The sequence below is a fragment of the Salmo trutta genome, chromosome 15 (assembly GCF_901001165.1).
Source record: "Salmo trutta chromosome 15, fSalTru1.1, whole genome shotgun sequence".
NCBI classification, from domain to species: domain Eukaryota; kingdom Metazoa; phylum Chordata; class Actinopteri; order Salmoniformes; family Salmonidae; genus Salmo; species Salmo trutta.
In genome coordinates this window covers 55,558,393-55,580,646 of record NC_042971.1, presented here as the reverse complement: position 1 = coordinate 55,580,646, position 22,254 = coordinate 55,558,393, and the positions used below count along the sequence as shown (strand labels likewise).

The 22,254-nt window shown below is 44.0% G+C and overlaps 1 protein-coding gene across 1 annotated transcript in view; it reads right to left on the bottom strand.

The window, feature by feature from the left end:
- LOC115149386 (integrin alpha-2) overlaps positions 1–22,254 on the bottom strand; it is a 38,001-nt gene that overhangs the window by 9,909 nt on the left and 5,838 nt on the right. Inside the window, exons 2-18 of the mRNA XM_029692212.1 lie at positions 19,869–19,992; positions 12,927–13,036; positions 12,475–12,566; positions 11,079–11,193; positions 10,765–10,892; positions 10,298–10,446; positions 9,758–9,908; positions 9,375–9,540; positions 9,089–9,162; positions 8,843–8,981; positions 8,433–8,578; positions 7,733–7,876; positions 6,107–6,310; positions 5,834–5,964; positions 3,020–3,183; positions 2,708–2,856; positions 316–426 (exon numbers count right to left, since the gene is read on the bottom strand). Coding sequence (XP_029548072.1) covers positions 316–426; positions 2,708–2,856; positions 3,020–3,183; positions 5,834–5,964; positions 6,107–6,310; positions 7,733–7,876; positions 8,433–8,578; positions 8,843–8,981; positions 9,089–9,162; positions 9,375–9,540; positions 9,758–9,908; positions 10,298–10,446; positions 10,765–10,892; positions 11,079–11,193; positions 12,475–12,566; positions 12,927–13,036; positions 19,869–19,992 — 2,297 coding nt within the window. The remainder of the gene's footprint in view (positions 1–315; positions 427–2,707; positions 2,857–3,019; positions 3,184–5,833; positions 5,965–6,106; positions 6,311–7,732; positions 7,877–8,432; positions 8,579–8,842; positions 8,982–9,088; positions 9,163–9,374; positions 9,541–9,757; positions 9,909–10,297; positions 10,447–10,764; positions 10,893–11,078; positions 11,194–12,474; positions 12,567–12,926; positions 13,037–19,868; positions 19,993–22,254) is intronic.

Genomic DNA, 22,254 nt, shown 5'->3' with positions numbered 1-22,254 from the left:
AGCCATAACCCTGCACTAACACATAAAGCACAGATACTACTATCAATAGACATTTAAAAAAAAACTTCAAGCAACTGCCAAGAGTGTGCAAAGCTGTCATCAAGGCAAAGGGTGGCTACTTTGAAGAATCTCAAAAATAAAATGTTTTTATTTGTTTAACACTTTTTAGTTTACTACATTGTGTTATGTGTTATTTCTTCACTATTATTCTACAATGTAGAAAATAGTACAAATAAAGAAAAACCCTGGAATGAGAAGGTGTGTCCAAACTTTATACTGGTACTGTACACTATATCACATATTACTGAAACTCACAAAGAACTCCCATGAGGTAGGACGGAGGACATCTAGAACAGGACTGGAGTCTGGGTCATGCAGAGCGATGTCCACACGCAGACCGATGGAGCTCACAAAGTCAGGGGCCTCCTGTCAGACAATAAGATAGGATTTATTTGAATTGTTTAATTCATTTCACTGGGAACATGTGCAACACAACAAACATTGTTCAAGATTTTAGCTACATACTGTACATAGCTAATTCTCTGCAGGATCAGAACTTAGTAACATTATTGGAATTGTATAAGGAAAACCACATGAGAATACAGCAATGTAGTGTACTTTATATCCATTTTAATGTTTATACATACATGTAAATATTAGTCTTGGCAATGTTCCTCAAATAATAATATATTTATTTTTTAAAGAGATTGATATATTAAATGATATGTACCAATTGATTCTTGAAGAATATAACTTGTGAATGCCACATGAGCTTAGTTCAACTGTCGTACCCCATCAGAACCCAAAATATAAGCTTGTTTTACTCCAACATTTGTAAACAATGTAAATGTGAACAACTGTATAGCCTCAAAACATGGTTAAACACTGCTCAAAAAAATAAAGGGAACACTTAAACAACACATCCTAGATCTGAATGAAAGAAATAATCTTATTAAATACTTTTTTCTTTACATAGTTGAATGTGCTGACAACAAAATCACACAAAAATAATCAATGGAAATCCAATTTATCAACCCATGGAGGTCTGGATTTGGAGTCACACTCAAAATGAAAGTGAAACCGCACTACAGGCTGATCCAACTTTGATGTAATGTCCTTAAAACAAGTCAAAATGAGGCTCAGTAGTGTGTGTGGCCTCCACGTGCCTGTATGACCTCCCTACAACGCCTGGGCATGCTCCTGATGAGGTGGCGGATGGTCTCCTGAGGGATCTCCTCCTAGACCTGGACTAAAGCATCCGCCAATTCCTGGACAGTCTGTGGTGCAACGTGGCGTTGGTGGATGGAGCGAGACATGATGTCCCAGATGTGCTCAATTGGATTCAGGTCTGGGGAACGGGCGGGCCAGTCCATAGCATCAATGCCTTCCTCTTGCAGGAACTGCTGACACACTCCAGCCACATGAGGTCTAGCATTGTCTTGCATTAGGAGGAACCCAGGGCCAACCGCACCAGCATATGGTCTCACAAGGGGTCTGAGGATCTCATCTCGGTACCTAATGGCAGTCAGGCTACCTCTGGCGAGCACATGGAGGGCTGTGCGGCCCCCCAAAGAAATGCCACCCCACACCATGACTGACCCACCGCCAAACCGGTCATGCTGGAGGATGTTGCAGGCAGCAGAACGTTCTCCACGGCGTCTCCAGACTCTGTCATGTCTGTCACGTGCTCAGTGTGAACCTGCTTTCATCTGTGAAGAGCACAGGGCACCAGTGGCGAATTTGCCAATCTTGGTGTTCTCTGGCAAATGCCAAACGTCCTGCACGGTGTTGGGCTGTAAGCACAACCCCCACCTGTGGCCACCTGTGGACGTCGGCCCTCATACCACCCTCATGGAGTCTGTTTCTGACCGTTTGAGCAGACACATGCACATTTGTGGCTTGCTGGAGGTCATTTTGCAGGGCTCTGGCAGTGCTCCTCCTGCTCCTCCTTGCACAAAGGCGGAGGTAGCGGTCCTACTGCTAGGTTGTTGCCCTCCTACGGCCTCCTCCACGTCTCCTGATGTACTGGCCTGTCTCCTGGTAGCGCCTCCATGCTCTGGACACTACGCTGACAGACACAGCAAACCTTCTTGCCACAGCTCGCATTGATGTGCCATCCTGGATGAGCTGCACTACCTGAGCCACTTGTGTGGGTTGTAGACTCCGTCTCATGCTACCACTAGAGTGAAGCACCGCCAGCATTCAAAAGTGACCAAAACATCAGCCAGGAAGCATAGGAACTGAGAAGTGGTCTGTGGTCACCACCTGCTGAACCACTCCTTTATTGGGGGTGTCTTGCTTATTGCCTATAATTTCCACCTGTTGTCTATTCCATTTGCACAACAGCATGTGAAATTTAATGTCAATCAGTGTTGCTTCCTAAGTGGACAGTTTGATTTCACAGAAGTGTGATTGACTTGGAGTTACATTGTGTTGTTTAAGTGTTCCCTTTATTTTTTTGAGCAGTATATAATTTTTATATCATGGATTGGTCAGTCCTTGCATCCATAGGCCTGTCTATGAATTTGAGAGTGGTTATGCTTTGTTAATGTTTCAACTGCAGATTGTCCCTTTAAGTGTTGTTGAAAGGGTGCTTCCTCCATTCAAAATGAACACAGTAATTCAATAAGACCTGATGAAGGAGGAAAACCAGACACACTTCATTCAGCAAACCATCATCAAACCAATTCATATTATCTCTCTTTACCTGAACAAAGACCTCATAGGTGTCACAGACCTCCCCGGTGGAAACCCTGATGTCTCTCTGCAGGACTCTCTCCAAGTTACTGAACTGACCTCTGGAGGTGACACGAGACGACTGGAGATCAGCATCCAGGGTCAGGTTGTACCTGAGAGCTGAGGTGAGACGTAACAGAGGCAACAAGATACAATTAGAGGGCCATAAGATCACTGCTATGATGTGAGAAGCCCCTGTAATACTAAATGGGAGAGGGGAAGGGAGAGGGAGAGAGAAGGAGAGAGTGAGAGAGAGAGATTGACACAGGAAAGCAGGGCTTACCCACAGGTCCTACAGGTATCTTGGGCCTGAAGGTGGAGCTGAAACAGACAGTGGTATTGAAGCAGGACACCAGCCTCCCACTGACCCTGCACGTCTTACTCAGGATGTTGATCTTGTCAGGGTTAAAGTTCGCCCTCATTGTCACCACGGCCAGACCTCGAGACCTGTGAGAGGAACAGTCTACTGAGTATTCTTGTCATAATCCTAATTGTTACGTGTTAAGTTTTTCTTGTTCCCCATTTTCCCCTGTTAGTGTGTTTGTGTCTTGGGCATTACAGGTGTACCGAGTTGCGGCTAACGATGGTGGGCGTGGCTGTAGCTGATTACAGAGAGGATATCTGTTTGCCGTGTGAGAAGAGAAGGAGAGAAAGAGAGAGAGAGAGAGAGAGAGAGGAGAGAGAGAGAGAGAGAGAGAGAGAGAGAGAGAGAGAGAGAGAGAGAGAGAGAGAGAGAGAGAGAGAGAGAGAGAGAAGAGAGAGAGAGAGAGAGAGAGAGAGAGAGAGAGAGAGAGAGAGAGAGAGAGAGAGAGAGAGAGAGAGAGAGAGAGAGAGAGAGATAGAGAGAGAGAGAGAGAGAGAGAGAGAGAGAGAGAGAGAGAGAGAGAGAGAGAGAGAGAGAGAGAGAGAGAGAGAGAGAGAGAGAGAGAGAGAGAGAGAGAGAGAGAGAGAGAGAGAGAGAGAGAGAGAGAGAGAGAGAGAGAGAGAGAGAGAGAGAGAGAGGAGAGAGAGAGAGAGAGAGAGAGAGAGAGAGAGAGAGAGAGAGAGAGAAAGAAAGAACACTTGTTTTGTTTGATTATTTGATTTGTTGTTTTAATTTATCTTTGTTTGTGTTTCTGGCCTGCTGAGGTACTCCACCCTACCCTGGAGAAGGGAAAAGGTAGATCTGCCCATGGGTGTACATTCCCACGTAGATAACCCATTGTTTTATACACTAGGTTAGCCGGGCGGGTGTCACCCTTGTATTTTCTTGGAACCAGGTAGGACAGTGGGTTAGGGTTTAGAGTGTGTTAGGAAGGATTAGGTGGGTAGAAGAGGAGGGATCTTTTGTTTATTTTCATTACTTGGACCCCGATCCCAAACATTCCCTTCTCTTACCTTCCCTTGTTGTGGATAGTTTTTGTTTTCTTACTGATTCTTTATGGGTGTTTTTATATTGTTTATTTAATTACTTTACTAAACATCCCCTGAGGGCTAAAATTGAGTTCTGGTTGTGGTCTGATTTATTTTTGCTCATTACACCCCACATTTCTTCCCCTTTCATCTGGTTTACCTGGTGTGTTTAGGCCCAGGGGTGTTTAGGCCCAGGGGTGTTTAGGCCCAGGGGTGTGTTTAGGCCCAGGGGTGTGTTTAGGCCCAGGGGTGTGTATAGGCCCAGGAGTGTGTATAGGCCCAGGGGTGTGTATAGGCCCAGGGGGGTGTTTAGGCCCAGGGGGGTGTTTAGGCCCAGGGGGGTGTTTAGGCCCAGGGGTGTATAGACCCAGGGGTGTATAGGCCCAGGGGTGTTTAGGCCCAGGGGTGTATAGGCCCAGGGGTGTATAGGTCCAGGGGTGTATAGGCCCAGGGGTGTATAGACCCAGGGGTGTATAGGCCCAGGGGGGTGTATAGGCCCAGGGGTGTGTTTAGTCCCAGGGGTGTATAGGCCCAGGGGTGTATAGGCCCAGGGGTGTATAGGCCCAGGGGGGTGTTTAGGCCCAGGGGTGTTTAGGGCCAGGGGTGTATAGGCCCAGGGGTGTATAGGCCCAGGGGGGTGTTTAGGCCCAGGGGTGTATAGACCCAGGGGTGTATAGGCCCAGGGGGGTGTTTAGGCCCAGCGGTGTATAGGCCCAGGGGTGTGTTTAGGCCCAGGGGTGTATAGGCCCAGGGGTGTGTTTAGGCCCAGGGGTGTATAGGCCCAGGGGTGTATAGGCCCAGCGGTGTATAGACCCAGGGGTGTATAGGCCCAGGGGGGTGTTTAGGCCCAGGGGTGTTTAGGCCCAGGGGTGTGTTTAGGCCCAGGGGTGTATAGGCCCAGGGGTGTATAGGCCCAGGGGGGTGTATAGGCCCAGGGGTGTTTAGGCCCAGGGGGTGTTTAGGCCCAGGGGGGTGTATAGGCCCAGGGGTGTATAGGCCCAGCGGTGTATAGACCCAGGGGTGTATAGGCCCAGGGGGGTGTTTAGGCCCAGGGGTGTTTAGGCCCAGGGGTGTATAGGCCCAGGCATTTACGTCTCCTCCTCAGACCAGCTACACCCGAGGGGAGAACGTAATACTAATCATTAAGTCATACTGTAGGAGTCAACTTTTGGTTGGTTGATTGATTCATTCATCTATTGGTTAATTGATTGGTTAATTGGTTGACTGACTGATTTATATCATTATTTAAATAATGATATAATGGACATTAGCAGCTATGTAGAAGTGGTTAGCAGCAGTGTCAGACCAAGCGGGGAATAGACAGCATAGTATTCCAGCTAGCTGTTCTGCTCTTCATATGGAGTGGGACGAGACAACAACACTCAATTCGTTTACACAGTTAAGACCAAGCTGTCCATGAGACAGCACATCTCCCGCAGTCAACTAAAACTTGAGGAGACAAGTATTGGATGTTTCTCTCACAACCTACTGTAATTCCATTGGTTTGGTTTAGAGTTACTGTCACCCAAAATACGTTGGCCAGCTGCTAAGAACAGCTGGCAATTTGTTGATATCAAGTAAACCCTTAACTTGAGTGGGACGTGTTGGAATTGTGGGAAACAAAATGATATAGTTGACCTCTGAAGAGGGGGGGGGGTGGAACAGGGTTAAAACAAAGAAAAGAGAAGAAACTAGTGAATCTCACCAGAGCTGGACCACCTTCCCATAAGCCCCCACTGATACATCTGGGATGGTGTCATCGTTTAGGTCGGAGTTGGCGTCTAGGGACCGCCCAAAATACTTCAGTGCAGGATCCAGCTGGGAGCCCAGGATTTTCTGAAATGAAGCAGGATAAAAGAGGATCTCACAACTGGAGCTCACATCCAATGCTCACGTTGGCTGAATTCTAACAGCCTGAGCACCATCTCCATCATCGGCAGGTCTGTATTCAGAGGACAGTGTTGAGTCCTGTCGCTACCTGAGAACACTGTGTCCTCAGTTTCTTCTTGTCCCCGTTGAAGACATAAATGACCCCCCTGTTGTTGTCTTCCAGCGGGGCTCCCACCACTACATCACTGTAACCATCCATGTTGAGGTCAGGCACCGCTGAGATGGACATCCCAAAACGAGCGTTGTCCGCCGGGGACGGACCCTTCAGGATCCCCTGGTCACTTAGGATGCCCTAGAAACACCAATACAAAATAATTCATATTGAATATATTGTAAGTGTGCTTAGGATGATCTCTTTCAGAATGTCCTGAACCACTGGGCTCAGAAGTTGCGGTGTGTAGATCAAATTGAAACCATTAGATGAAATGTAAATTATTGGGTCTGCCCTCAAAAAAGAGATGAAAGGCTTTAAGAAGATGTGCCGGGCATTGTCATGAGAAAGCTTTGGGAGTAGGTTACAGTACCGTAGAGTAGAGTAGAGTACAGTAGAGTAGAGTACAGTATAGTAGAGTACAGACTGAGGACACAGTGTTCTGCAGTAGGTTACAGTACCGTAGAGTAGAGTAGAGTACAGTATAGTAGAGTAGAGTACAGTACATATAGTAGACTGCAGTAGGTTACAGTATAGTAGAGTACAGTATATATAAAAAAATAACATCGATTGAACCTTTATCTAACTGGGCAAATCAGTTAAGAACAAATTCTTATTTACATTGACGGCCTACCAAAAGGCAAAAGGCCCTTTGGCATGACAGCAACACATGACAACACAGCATGGTAGCAACAAAACATGACAACAACATGGTAGCAACACAACATGGCAGCAGCACAACATGGTAGCAGCACAAAACAGGTTACAAACATTGTTGGGCACAGACAAGGGCAAGAAGGTAGAGACAACAATACGTCACACAAAGCAGCCACAACTGTCAATAAGAGTTTCCATGATTGAGTTATTGAATAAAAGATTGAGATAAAACTGTCCAGTTTGAGTGTTTGTTGCAGCTCGTTCCAGTCGCTAGCTGCAGCGAACTGAAAAGAGGAGCAACCCAGGGATGTGTGTGCATTGGGGACCTTTAACAGAATGTGACTGGCAGAACAGGTGTGGTATGTGGAGGATGAGGGCTGCAGTAGATATCTCAGAGTATCTCAGAGTACAGTACAGTAGACTACAGTAGGTTACAGTACAGTACAGTACAGTACAGTAGAGTACAGTAGAGTACAGTACAGTACAATACAGTACAGTAGACTACAGTAGGTTACAGTACAGTACAGTAGACTACAGTAGGTTACAGTAGAGTACAGTACAATACAGTACAGTAGACTACAGTAAGTTACAGTACAGTAGAGTACAGTAAGTTACAGTACAGTAGAGTACAGTACAGTAGACTACAGTAGGTTACAGTACAGTAGAGTACAGTACAGTAGACTACAGTAAGTTACAGTACAGTAGAGTACAGTACAGTAGACTACAGTAAGTTACAGTACAATAGAGTACAGTACAGTAGAGTACAGTACAGTAGACTACAGTAAGTTACAGTACAATAGAGTACAGTACAGTAGAGTACAGCACTGTGCAGTACAGTACAGCACAGCACAGTACAGTACAGTAGAGTACAGTACAGTGCAGTAGAGTGCAGTATGTGTGGCTTACCTTGGTGAAAGAGAGGAGATAGACCTTCCCAGTCTCCTTCTTCTGTTCATTCATGAACATGGGAGCGCCAACCAGCAGTATGTCAGACACGCCATCTTTATCCACATCCAGAGGACAGAGTACACTGCCATAGTAGGAGCCTATCTACAGAATAGAAAGCACATGGAACATGGTATCCTCAGAGCCTATCTACAGAATATAAAGCACATGGAACACTATCTTCAGAGCCTATCTACAGAATATAAAGCACATGGAACACAGTATCTTCAGAGCCTATCTACAGAATAGAAAGCACATGGAACACGGTATCTTCAGAGCCTATCTACAGAATATAAAGCACATGGAACACAGTATCTTCAGAGCCTATCTACAGAATATAAAGCACATGGAACACAGTATCCTCAGAGCCTATCTACAGAATATAAAGCACATGGAACACAGTATCTTCAGAGCCTATCTACAGAATATAAAGCACATGGAACACAGTATCTTCAGAGCCTATCTACAGAATATAAAGCACATGGAACACACAGTATCTTCAGAGCCAGTGAGCAGAAACAAAGGATAACAACATTAACAAGTCAGATATGATAGATCACACAGAGATAATAGAGAGAACAGAGATAATAGAAAGCCATGACATCTACCACCAGAAAAAAAGGTACATGCTCTTCTCTGTCAGCCAGTCCCACCCTCGTACCTGATCTCCTCTCTGGGAGTCTATGACGGTGGGTTGTCCCTTGCTGTTGATGATGTACACTATGACCTGTCCAGTGTGGTTGGACCGAGGAGCGCCAGCCACATAGTACTCCATGCTGCCATCATTCAGCGTTGTCACAGAGTAGCCTGAACCGAACAGCCAAGCAGAACATTATGGACTGATCTGTAACAATGTCCAGTGCTAGTAGTCTTACTGCCAGTCACACTGTAAATCAAGATATATTTAGTTTGAGCTCCAATAAACATTCAAATTAAGTTAGAAATTGTTGGAAAAGCAAGAGGCGTAAGAATGGCTTGGTGTTGTATGATAAACCAACAATAAAATAGCACCGCTTAAAATGAAGATAAAGGAGCAAATATTGACTTGTAAAACATATCAAACTCACATACCTAATAGTGAACTGTGGTTTCTGTCCTCTAGAATGTTCTCGAAGGCCGTCTTGGGGAAGATGTCTGATTTCTGAGGAGTGTAGTGAACCACAGTACCACTCCAGCCATAGGCCCCCACTGCACCCAGCATCATCATGTTCTAGAACAAGTGGGAGAGAATGGCCTGTTTAAACATGCTGAATAGTGGCTTACAGGTTGGAAATACATGTGGATGTTTGTGTGATAGTATCCTTAGCCCGTACATACCTGCTTCTTGGTTTGGTGGGCACTGAAGCCCACTTGGGACATCTCCATCTGAAAATCACCCCCTTTCCCAGTACCTGTCTCTCAAGACAACACACAATGAAAAGATTAGTGGCTATGTTTACTGTCCTGTACAGAGTAAGACTGCTACCTTCTTAAAAGGTAACATGTCTTCAAGGTCCATTCATATTGTTGGAATGTATATAGGTCGATATTTTTTCATTATGGATACAAATTTGACCTCTAAAAAAAAATTCAGAATAAATGACTTTAGAAAACGGTAGTGTACCCTCTATATTGAAGATTCTGTCTCCCAGAGTTCCAGCGATCTCAAGCAGAGCTTCCTCAGCTGACACATTAAAGAAGTACCTGTCTGTCGGGGTGCTGGCGATGGACTTGATCTCAGCAATCAGGTTTTTAGTGTCGATGTCATTCCTTATGTAATACCCGAGGACCTAGAAACATAATAAATAATACATTTAAAGCGATTTATATTAGAATGAAAGGGACGATTAATAAAACATAAAAATGTCATGTTATAAAGGGATCAAACAGTAAATGTTAATACCTCACACTCAACACTGTATATACGTATACCCATGTGCCTTTTGCTAAAGAGAGACAAACCTAGATATATAAAGGTCAAGCTAAATGAGTGTGATATTAACTTACAGCAATACCAAACCGGGTGATCTTCTCCTGCTCACACTTCCCGATGACGTCGTCTTTGAGGCCCTTGTCGTGAGACTCTCCATCCGTCACCACCACCATCACCTTGCTGGCTCCAGGTCGGGCACCGTTTGTAGGCAGGAACGCCTGCTGTCTGAGATGCACACTCAATAGGTGTCAAACAGCAACATCCATCTCAAACCCAAGTCAATAGCAATAAGCATGTAAAGAAATAGCTTCTAAAACGCTTGTTCTGAACACGTTTTTTTGTGTTGGATTCCATTGAATTCCATTCTTCCAAGTGTTGTATTCCTTTCTATTCTATTCAAGTGTTCCATTCTAACCCCCTCTTTAGGGGGTTTTCAGTTTGTAAATAGAGATTCTAATCCTTTTGTTCAAGTCTTTTTTATAAATATGTTGAGTCAACAGACTCAGGATATGTTCATTTAGAATACATGAGGTCACAGTCCCCTAAGGACCCATTGTCTACCAGAAAACTAGAGGAAATGACTGGCAGGGAAAGTGTTGCTCACTGAGACGCACCTGGCAAATTCAATGGCCCGGAAGGTGTTCGTCTCCAGGCCTGACTTCTGGGGTATTTTCGCTGCGGCCGCAATGATTGAGTCTTTGGTTTTGTGGGAGTCCAGATGGAATTCAAAAGCCGGATCAACCGCGTACTGTATAATACTTACCTGAAAGCAAAAACATAAAGTCAACAAACAAACTGATAGGGACAAATGCATGAAATTTACTTGGGCCAGGATTCAAGCCAACAGTGAGTTGTCGGCAATGCGGTTTTTAAAGGTAATTTCAAACTGACACGAAATATGCATGGTTTATCGTGAATGAGATCTCCTAGAACGCAGGAACATTGCCTTTAAAAGCTGCATTGTCTATTGCATCCGGCTTTTGACAATTCCTATAAATAAATGGCAGTCGTGACATTTCATTCTACCTGAACCCAGGTAGCAATTCATGTACAGTACACTGATAACTGTGATCCCACTTACCTGAGTATTGTCAGGTCCAATATCCAAGTTCTCCAACAGTTTCTTGAGGAAAGCCACAACTGGTGGCCAGGGATATATACTGTTAGAGCCATCCAAGACAATAGCAATATCCATGGGACCCCCACAAGCTGGAAAGACAAGAGAAGAATTGAGTTAATGACAGTATTGTATGGTAGCCATGTATTACTCCAATTACAAAGGGGCGTTAAATATGATATACAGTAGGACTTAAATTATACTTTTAATCAAAGGTGAAAACAATAGAGAATTCTTATTCTAAGGATACACATGTAAAAATGATTGTGGACTCTTACTCTGAAGGGCAGGTGAGAATGAAGACAGGGGGTTGAAGAGAGGGCTGACTTCTGCACAGATCCCTGGGTAGTAATACTGACTGCCACATTTCTGAGCCCACAGAGGTCCACATGTCTACCAGGAAAAGACAAGACGACGCATGAGACAGACGGTAAAACATCCAAAACAACCTTTAGGCTATCAGCCAATCCCAAACTGATCTTCTAGGAGCTTTCCAACTGTACAATCAGGTATAGGTTAAATCTGCTTACCATGAATACATTTCCCTTGTGACCGTGCGGGCTATGGTTAGGGTTAGGGTAGCTAGGGTATCTAGGGTTAGGGTAGCTAGGGTTAGGGTAGCTAGGGTTAGGGTAGCTACGGTAGCTAGGGTATCTAGGGTTAGGGTAGCTAGGGTTAGGTTTAGGGTAGATAGGGTATCTAGGGTTAGGGTAGCTAGGGTTAGGGTAGGTAGGGTTAGGGTTAGGGTAGCTAGGGTTAGGGTAGCTAGGGTTAGGGTTAGGGTAGCTAGGGTTAGGGTAGCTAGGGTATCTAGGGTTAGGGTATCTAGGGTTATGGGAGCTATGGGTTATGGTAGCTATGGGTTAGGGTAGCTAGGGTATCTAGGGTTAGGGTAGCTAGGGTTAGGGTAGCTAGGGTATCAAGGGTTAGGGCAGCTAGGGTTAGGGTAGTTAGGGTTATGGTATCTAGGGTTAGGGTAGCTAGGGTTAGGGTAATCTAGGGTTAGGGTTAGGGTATCTAGGGTTAGGGTAGCTAGGGTTAGGGTAGCTAGGGTTATGGTAGCTATGGGTTATGGTAGCTATGGTTAGGGTTAGGGTAGCTAGGGTATCTAGGGTTAGGGTAGCTAGGGTTATGGTAGCTATGGGTTATGGTAGCTATGGTTAGGGTTAGGGTAGCTAGGGTATCTAGGGTTAGGGTAGCTAGGGTTATGGTAGCTATGGGTTATGGTAGCTATGGTTAGGGTTAGGGTAGCTAGGGTATCTAGGGATAGGGTATCTAGGGATAGGGTATCTAGGGTTAGGGTAGCTAGGGTATCTAGGGTTAGGGTAGCTAGGGTTAGGGTAGCTAGGGTAGGGTAGCTAGGGTAGCTAGGATTAGGGTAGGGTAGGGTAGTTAGGGTTAGGGTATCTAGGGTATCTAGGGTATCTAGGGTTAGGGTAGCTAGGGTATCTAGGGTTAGGGTAGCTAGGGTAGTTATGGTTAGGGTAGGGTTAGGGTATCTAGGGTTAGGGTAGCTAGGGTATCTAGGGTTAGGGTAGCTAGGGTATCTAGGGTTAGGGTAGCTACGGTAGTTAGGGTATCTAGGGTATCCAGGTCTAGGGTAGCTAGGGTAGGGTAGCTAGGGTTAGGGTAGTTCTACAGCTGTTCAGAAGTAGTGATGTAAAATCTCCTTACCATAAATGTATCTTCTGTAGCTGTACGGGTTAGGGTCAGCCCCAGGCTCATGTTGACATTGACATTACTCACTGTTGATATGCTGACAGAGTCTGTAACAGGAGAGGAAGAACAGTTAGTACACTGTACTTACAGGAATAATCACACTGTAATAAGAATAACACTTTCATGTAAAGTGTTATTGAATACATTCTCATGGTGTAATTACAGAGGTTTACTAACATTTATTAAAACACAAAATGAGCACAGTGAGTTCAATGAGAACTCTCAACTCTGAACAAAATCCCATCCTAACTACTGTGGCCATCATTCTGGTTTACAGACAGATTTGACAGGATTCAAAGAGATTTAAAAGAATGCTATGGTAAAACACAAGATAACACTACATGAGTCACACAAGGATTGCTAAAAGAATCAGAGTTGTTTATAGAAAATAACTGGAGCTGTCTTACTCTGCAGGTTGAGTCTCTGACATCCTGAACTGGCCCCTCTGATCTCACACTTGTAGACGTCTCCTTTCCTGTCCTGGTTGTATCCACTCCAGGGAGAACCAACCAGCAACCTGGGGGGAAACACACACACACACACACACACACACACACACACACACACACACACACACACACACACACACACACACACACACACACATACACACACACACACACACACACACACACACACACACACATATTACAAATAATTACTTACAATGGTGTGAAGATCTAAATTACTTCATTAATGGCAACTAATGTAATAGCATTGTCAGGAAATATTTGGAAACAGTACCATACATTCACAACAAGACAATTAGAGTAACATGATCTGTAAGCAGAGTTTGTCCTTTTCTACAGGTGTGGAAGGTAAACACATACTCTACCAACATCATCACTAACAGCTCATCTTAGGGTGGAAGGTATAATAAGCACCTTAACCCTGAGGGGCAAAGTGTAGGGTCATGTAGGGTCTTAATTTGATCACTCTTTTGTTGCAGAAAATGTTCCTGCACAGCAGGAAATGCAAACTTGTAGTGTGTTCGAGGTTTAAAAAGGCTTCTAAAGTTTGTAATTTCCACTTTAAAATGTCAGACTTGATTTCCCCTTACGAAAACTGTATCAATCCCTATAAAAAAAAATCCATTATATAATCCACATAATAATTCACATTTCCTGTTGCTGCAGGATTATTTTCCTGCTGTAACAAACTGGCTGAAATGAAGATCCTACATCTTTAAGGGGATGTTTTCAGTCTCCTTCTGTTGCATGAGAAGGAGAGAGCAATAATCAGTGGCAGTCCCGTTGTCTGCTGCTGGTGGATCAGGAGCTGGGTAACCATGGTGATTACACAGCATTACCACCATGTGAGTCAGCCAGTCAGGACACACATGCCCACTACATTACACAATGTGATGTCTAACACCCCCACACAGAAACCAGCCACACATATTAACCTTTCTTGATTAGCTTATATATACACACACACACACACACACACACACACACACACACACACACACACACACACACACACACACACACACACACACACACACACACACACACACACACACACACACACAGAAAGCAGGGCCCAATCCGTTACACATGACACATCATGGAGGAAAGCTCCACCTTGCTAGACTACACAGTGTGGACAGACAGACCACCTAGCGTTCCTAAACTGTTGACACACAGATGGACTCACTACAGCATCCTGTGAGGTACAGTATAACAACACAACAGCACCACTCAGACTGAGAAAGAGTGGGCACAGACATACTGAAATTACGGTCATTGGGGTGTGACAGTGTGTCAGTGAAGTCTTGCTGTGTTTTGATTGGACATTCATGGTTCTATTGCAAACACATCTATATGTTGGTGTGATATTAAACCTAGTAAAGACTGAATGAAAGTCCATGGCATCAGCTGGATGCAGGACCGGATGGACAGTGGGCAAAGTTCTTTGCCAGCCTGGTGTCACAAAGAAGAGAAACATGCCTTCCACTGGCTACAGAATACACACTATTGTCTTGTGCTTCTCATTGCTGGTGTTAGATGAACTGTTACCATTAAGTAAACAATTCTTGGTATTTGTGTTCAATGTTGTTTCCTGGAATATTCCAAAACTCCCCTTATTTAATTGTACTTCATAGGAATAGTGATTCAGCAAGTAGTGTGATTCAGAGAGTGATAAACGCCCCCTGACTTTGTGTTGGAGCCAAAACCTACACTCTGAGACAGGAAGCAGCCAATTAGACAAAGGGAGTGTACTATGACCCCGGATTTCTCTGTGATGTCATACATTCAGGCTTTCAATACAACAAAGCACCTCTATTCTTTGGGGTTCACAGGGACTCTGGGTTTTCCCTATATTGACTCATTGTTTTTATTTTTTACCCTCCTAATTTCAAGTGGGGTATTTGTCAAGATTACAAATGAATAAACAATACATCTCTACTGTTATTTTGTAATAAACCCAGTGTCATCCACCAGCTGACTCTCTATCTGTTGAATTAGCCCGGGGAAGAGGTTAGTCAAAACCTGATGAATTAGCCCGGGGGGACGAGGTTAGTCAAAACCTGATGAATTAGCCCAGGGAGGAGGTTAGTCAAAACCTGATGAATTAGCCCAGGGGGATGAGGTTAGTCAAAACCTGATGAATTAGCCCTGGGACGAGGTTAGTCAAAACCTGTTGAATTAGCCCGGGGACGAGGTTAGTCAAAACCTGATGAATTAGCCCAGGGGGATGAGGTTAGTCAAAACCTGTTGAATTAGCCCTGGGACGAGGTTAGTCAAAACCTGTTGAATTAGCCCTGGGACGAGGTTAGTCAAAACCTGATGAATTAGCCCGGGGACGAGGTTAGTCAAAACCTGATGAATTAGCCCTGGAACGAGGTTAGTCAAAACCTGTTGAAATAGCCCTGGGAAGAGGTTAGTCAAAACCTGATGAATTAGCCCTGGGACGAGGTTAGTCAAAACCTGATGAATTAGCCCGGGGAAGAGGTTAGTCAAAACCTGATGAATTAGCCGGGGGACGAGGTTAGTCAAAACCTGATGAATTAGCCCGGGGACGAGGTTAGTCAAAACCTGTTGAATTAGCCCCGGGAAGAGGTTAGTCAAAACCTGTTGAATTAGCCCAGGGAAGAGGTTAGTCAAAACCTGATGAATTAGCCCCGGGGACGAGGTTAGTCAAAACCTGATGAATTAGCCCACGGGGACGAGGTTAGTCAAAACCTGATATATTAGCCATGGGACGAGGTTAATCAAAACCTGTTGAATTAGCTCGGGGATGAGGTTAATCAAAACCTGTTGAAATAGCCCGGGGAAGAGGTTAGTCAAAACTTGTTGAATTAGCCATGGGACGCTGTTAGTCAAAACCTGTTGAATTAGCCCAGGGGGATGAGGTTAGTCAAAACCTGTTGAATTAGCCCTGGGACGAGGTTAGTCAAAACCTGTTGAATTAGCCCTGGGACGAGGTTAGTCAAAACCTGATGAATTAGCCCGGGGACGAGGTTAGTCAAAACCTGATGAATTAGCCCTGGAACGAGGTTAGTCAAAACCTGTTGAAATAGCCCTGGGAAGAGGTTAGTCAAAACCTGATGAATTAGCCCTGGGACGAGGTTAGTCAAAACCTGATGAATTAGCCCGGGGAAGAGGTTAGTCAAAACCTGATGAATTAGCCGGGGGACGAGGTTAGTCAAAACCTGATGAATTAGCCCGGGGACGAGGTTAGTCAAAACCTGTTGAATTAGCCCCGGGAAGAGGTTAGTCAAAACCTGTTGAATTAGCCCAGGGAAGAGGTTAGTCAAAACCTGATGAATTAGCCCCGGGGACGAGGTTAGTCAAAACCTGATGAATTAGCCCACGGGGACGAGGTTAGTCAAAACCTGATATATTAGCCATGGGACGAGGTTAATCAAAACCTGTTGAATTAGCTCGGGGATGAGGTTAATCAAAACCTGTTGAAATAGCCCGGGGAAGAGGTTAGTCAAAACTTGTTGAATTAGCCATGGGACGCTGTTAGTCAAAACCTGTTGAATTAGCCCGGAAGGACAAGGTTAGTCAAATCCTGTTGAATTAGCCAGGGGACGTTGTTAGTCAAAACCTGTTGAATTTGCCCTTGGACGAGGTTAGTCAAAACCTGTTGAATTAGTCCGGGGACGAGGTTAGTCACAACCTGTTGAATTAGCCCGGGGGGACATGGTTAGTCAAAACCTGTTGAATTAGCCCGGAGGGACAAGGTTAGTCAAATCCTGATGAATTAGCCAGGGGACGTTGTTAGTCAAAACCTGATGAATTAGCCCAGGGACGAGGTTAGTCAAAACCTGTTGAATTAGCCCGGGGAAGAGGTTAGTCAAAACCTGTTGAATTAGCCAGGGGACGTGGTTAGTCAAAACCTGTTGAATTAGCCCTGGGACGAGGTTAGTCAAAACCTGATGAATTAGCCCTGGGACGAGGTTAATCAAAACCTGATGAATTAGCCCTGGGACGAGGTTAGTCAAAACCTGTTGAAATATCCCGGGGGGACGAGGTTAGTCAAAACCTGTTGAATTAGCCCGGGGAAGAGGTTAGTCAAAATCTGTTGAATTAGCCCGGGGACGAGGTTAGTCAAAACCTGTTAAATTAGCCCGGGGAAGAGGTTAGTCAAAACCTGTTGAATTAGCCCGGGGGGACGAGGTTAGTCAAAACCTGTTGAATTAGCCCGGGGGGACGAGGTTAGTCAAAACCTGTTGAAATAGCCCGGGGAAGAGGCTAGTCAAAACCTGTTGAATTAGCCCGGGGAAGAGGCTAGTCAAAACCTGTTGAATTAGCCCGGGGAAGAGGCTAGTCAAAACCATATAAAAAAACGTCCACTTACAGGACCTTGCAAAAGTATTGAAACTCCTTGGATTTCTTCATATTTTATTGTATTACAAAGAGGGATTAAATTTGATTGAATTATATTTTTTGTCAACAATCTACATAAAATACTGTAATGTCAAAGTGGAAGAAAAATCTGGCCCATGTTGACTCCCACAGTGTCAAGTTGGCTGGATGTCCTTTGGGTGGTGACCATTCTTGATACACACGGGAAACTGTTGAGCATGACAAACCCAGCAGCGGTGCAGTTCTTGACACAAACCGGTGCGCCTGGCACCTACTACCATACCCCGTTCAAAGGCAATCCGTGTGTCAATTGTCTTAAGGCTGAAAAATCCTTCTTTAATTAACCTGTCTCCTCCCCTTCATCTACACTGTTTGAAGTAGATTTAACAGGTGACATCAATAAGTGATCATAGCGTTCACCTGGATTCACCTGGACAGTCTATGTCATGGAAAGAGCAGGTGTTGTTATTGTTTTGTATAATCAGTGTAAAGTTGTTATAAAAAGTATTCATCCTCTTTGTTTAGGCAAGCCTAAATTAGTTCAGGAGTAAAATTCGGATTAACAAATCACATAATAAGTTACATGGACTCAGTCTGTGAAATAATAGCGGTTTATATGATTTTCTTATGACTACCCCTTCCTCTGTCCACCATACATAAACATCTGTAAGGTCACTCAGTCAAGTAGTGAATTTCAAGCACAGATTCAACTACAAAGACCAGGGAGCTTTTCGAAAGCCTCATAAAGAAGGACAGTGATTGGTAGATGGGTAACAATAACAAATCAGACATTGAATATCTCATTAAACATGGTCAAGTTAATAATTATGCTGTGGATGATGTATTAACCACCTAGACACATTGAAGATACAGTCCTCCTGCTCAGTGATGTTAACATGAGGTCATTGGTTATTTTAAAAGAGTTACAGAGTTCAATGTCTGTGACGGGAGGAAACTGAGGATGGATCAACAACATTGTAGTGACTCCACAATAATGTCCTAAATGACAGATTGAAAAGAATACAAATATACTGAATAAAAATACTCCAAAACATGCATCTTGTATGCAACTAAAGTACTACTGCAAAAAAAAAACACAGCAAAGGAATACACTTTTTGGGCTAAATGCAAAGCCGTATGTTCGGGGCAAATCCAACACAACACTGAGTAACTGATTCTCTTCATTTTCAAGCATGGTGTTGGCTGCATCATGGTGTGGGTATGCTTGACATCGACAATACTTACATCTGCTTGATAATTGCTGGCTAGCCATGATCCCCAACATCTTGACAGAGCTTCAAGAATTTTGAAAAGAATAATGTGCAAATATTGTACAATCCAGGAGTGTAAAGCTCTAAGAGACTTACCACAGAAGACTCACAGCTGTAATCAATACAAAAGGTGTTTCTAATGTATTGACTTAGGGAGCTGAACACTTAGGCAATGACTGTATTTTATTAATTTAATTTATATATTTTATACATTTTTATTACACTTTGACATTACAGAGTATTTTGTGTAGATTGTAAAAAAACGAAATACAATTAAATACATTTTAATCCCACTTTGGAATACAATAAAATATGAAGAAATCCAAAGGGGTCTGAATGCTTTTGCAAAGCCCAGTTAGTCCTTGGGGCAATTATACAACTCGTTATCATTATTTGTTCTGTTGGTTCATTTCCCACTTAACATCTCTGATGAAATGTTTGTCTAGTGGAGAGTGCAGACAGAGAAACATCTTCAGACCCCTTTCCTTTGTTACCGACGTTTCCATCCACACAGAGAGAGTTAATATGACATAGGTTAAGCCTTAGTTTCCTTTGTTACCGACGTTTCCATCCACACAGAGAGAGTTAATAGGTTAAGCCTTAGTCTCCATGTTTATTTATGATGGGTATGAAAGGAAGCAGAGACATATTCAAAAGGAAAATGTCTCCTCTGTAGTCTCCCAGATGCAGACTGACGGCATTACAGACCACAGGAAGTGTGTGTGTGAGCAAAGACGTGAACCCAAGAGTCTAACTGGGATGCCTGCGCTGATCATCAGACAACTGTATAATGTATGTGTGGTGGTTTGTCAAGGGTTTGTGTGTATGTGTATGTGTATGTGTGTGTGTGTGTGTGTGTGTGTGTGTGTGTGTGTGTGTGTGTGTGTGTGTGTGTGTGTGTGTGTGTGTGTGTGTGTGTGTGTGCGCGTGCGTGCGTGTGCGTGTGTGTCACTACTGTGTTTGAAGTGTCTGCATCCAGCCCCGTTGTCAACTTTGCTGAGTGTCATGTGACCTAGTGGTAAGAACAGGAACAACAGTGGCTTGAGAAAACGGATGTTCTCAGTAGGGGTTCTCCTGGGGTGTGAGAGTGACAGGACACAGCACAACATCAGAAAAGTTTAGGGCAGTGTACCGTTATCATTATTCTATTACTACCATGATTTAGCTACCTTTAAGTTATGTCTGTGAAATAACAGAACCAAGTGCTTTCTAGCACACAGTACTTCTGCATTGCGGCCTACGCACTCAGTAGCCTCACCATTTGCCCTGGTGATTCCTGAACTGTTGCACAGTGTGTCCAAACTCCTCTACAGCAGGTCCAGAGAATACCTTGGCTCCAGCAGTTCCCACATTAAAGGATAAGGACCCGGGGATGCTCCAACCTGTAGAGAGAGAGAGAGAGACCATCTTAAATAACAGACTCTCCTCCACATTACATGCTGCAGACAGCCAGAGTTCCGGGTTGGGTAAATCAGTAAGATAAATTGAATAACTTAAGCCTACACACTTTCATCACCTGTGATATGAGATATGAAGTGCTCAGCTTTTATGTGTGTTTGTGTGTGTGTGTGGGGCTGCGTAAGTGTGTGGGTGACTGTGTGTGTGTGTCCTTGTTCCCAGGGTCCTGCAGTAGTACACATATAACAACGACAACGACAACAACAACAACGCATACTGTATAGTACTATGCAAAGTCAGGTCTTATTACAGTAAGGTGTCAGAGGGATCGAATGGCAGACACATACAAACACATCCATCAAGACATAACAGCTTTTGCGCATTTACAGTGAAACATGAAGAAAGTATTCTTCCACCCTGTTAACTTCAGGTGTGAATATAATGACAAAGATAATAATAATCAACTTCATGTTTAGACAACCTAGCTATTATAGATCACAATTCATACAGCAGCCCGAAGCTCAAATGTGATACTGCACATGTGCTAATTGTTCTATTGTAAAGCTAAGTAAGAATTTCAGATGCCTTAAATTTCCCGATAGCACTGAGGATGGTGTATCTAGAGACTGGGGGAATCTGGCCGTGGGTGACTGTGTCAGTGATCACCTATCTGGACAAGTCGCAGCATGACAATGTGTACAGATTACTGGTCTGAGGAGTAGACATGTCGGCGCAGTGGCTGGTCATAAGGAAAACACAGTATTTACAGGGGCCTACTGAGATGAGTGTGAGTGTTTATCAAACCACTACTTAGGCCTCCAAAGACAACAAAACAACACTCATGTCACGACACCATCCATCACAATAACAGAAACAACACAGAGAGACACTGAGGAACGCTAGAAACACTGGCAAAGTTCTTTTATTTTCTTAATGTCACTGACTTCGCTGATAGCTTCTTTAATCAGGGAAAGGTTTTACTTACTATGACTGTGATATGTGGTTGTCTTAACGAGGTGCCTTAAGATTAAAGAACTAACTGTAAGTCGCTTTGTGGTCTATCCTGGCTAAATCAAATGAATGACGATGAATGACGATGACGATGCTCTGGATAAGAGCGTCTGCTAAATGACTCAAATGTAAAATGTTAAATCTTCAGAACTGAACCAGCAGAGAAATAATGAATGGGTTAGGATTTAGCCTTGCCCAATAAAGCATTTTTATAATCTACTCTTCACATACACCGTGGGAGCCAATATAAATCCATTTAATAGACATTGTTCCAAACAAGGTGTATGAGCATTTTATACTGCAGACCAACAAAGAGCATTTTGCTAAGTAGGGTGGTGACACCAGAATCAAGTTCACATACCATAACAAGACCCAACCCAACACAGGCCAGGTGGACTTTACACTTCAAACAAATAGAGAAATGAGGCTCACACTTCCATAACTGTAGCATTTTGCTCCATACTACTTCACGGCTCAGATACTATAGGGAGAGGGATACTATTATCAAATTGTAATAACACTGTTAATTACTCCACAAACATTATGAACACCTGCTCTTTCCATGACATAGACTGACCAGGTGAATCCAGGTGAAAGCTATGATCCCTTATTGACGTCACTTGTTAAATCCACATCAATCAGTGTAGATAAAGGGGAGGAGACAGGTTAAAGAAGGATTTTTAAGCCTTGAGACAAGTGAGACATGGATTGTGTATGTGTGCCATTCAGAGGGTGAATGGGCAGGACAAAAGATTGAAGTGCCTTTGAACGGGGTATGGTAGTAGGTGCCAGGCGCACCGGTTTGTGTCAAGAACTGCAACGCTGCTGGGTTTTTCCACACTCAACAGTTTCCTGTGTGATGGTCCACCACCCAAAGGACATCCAGCCAACATTGGAGTCAAAGTGGCCCAGCATCCCTGTGGAACACGTTCAACACCTTGTGGAGTCCATGCCCCGACGAGCTGAGGCTGTTCTGAGGTGTTTATGTATGTTAACATTATGGAAACTTCATCCTACACTATGACGATAGGATCAGATTCAAAAGTACAACTGAACTATTCCCTGGTGCTGTATTGGAATTGTTAACAGAATGTAAATACATACATGCCCACACAGCCCACACCAATGTATTAGTCATTCTGGTAAAGACTTTCACAACTTCCTGTGTTTCGTCATCGTCTTGTCGTCAGGTAACTCATCCTCTGTAGGACCTAGCATGTTTACCATTGGTTGTC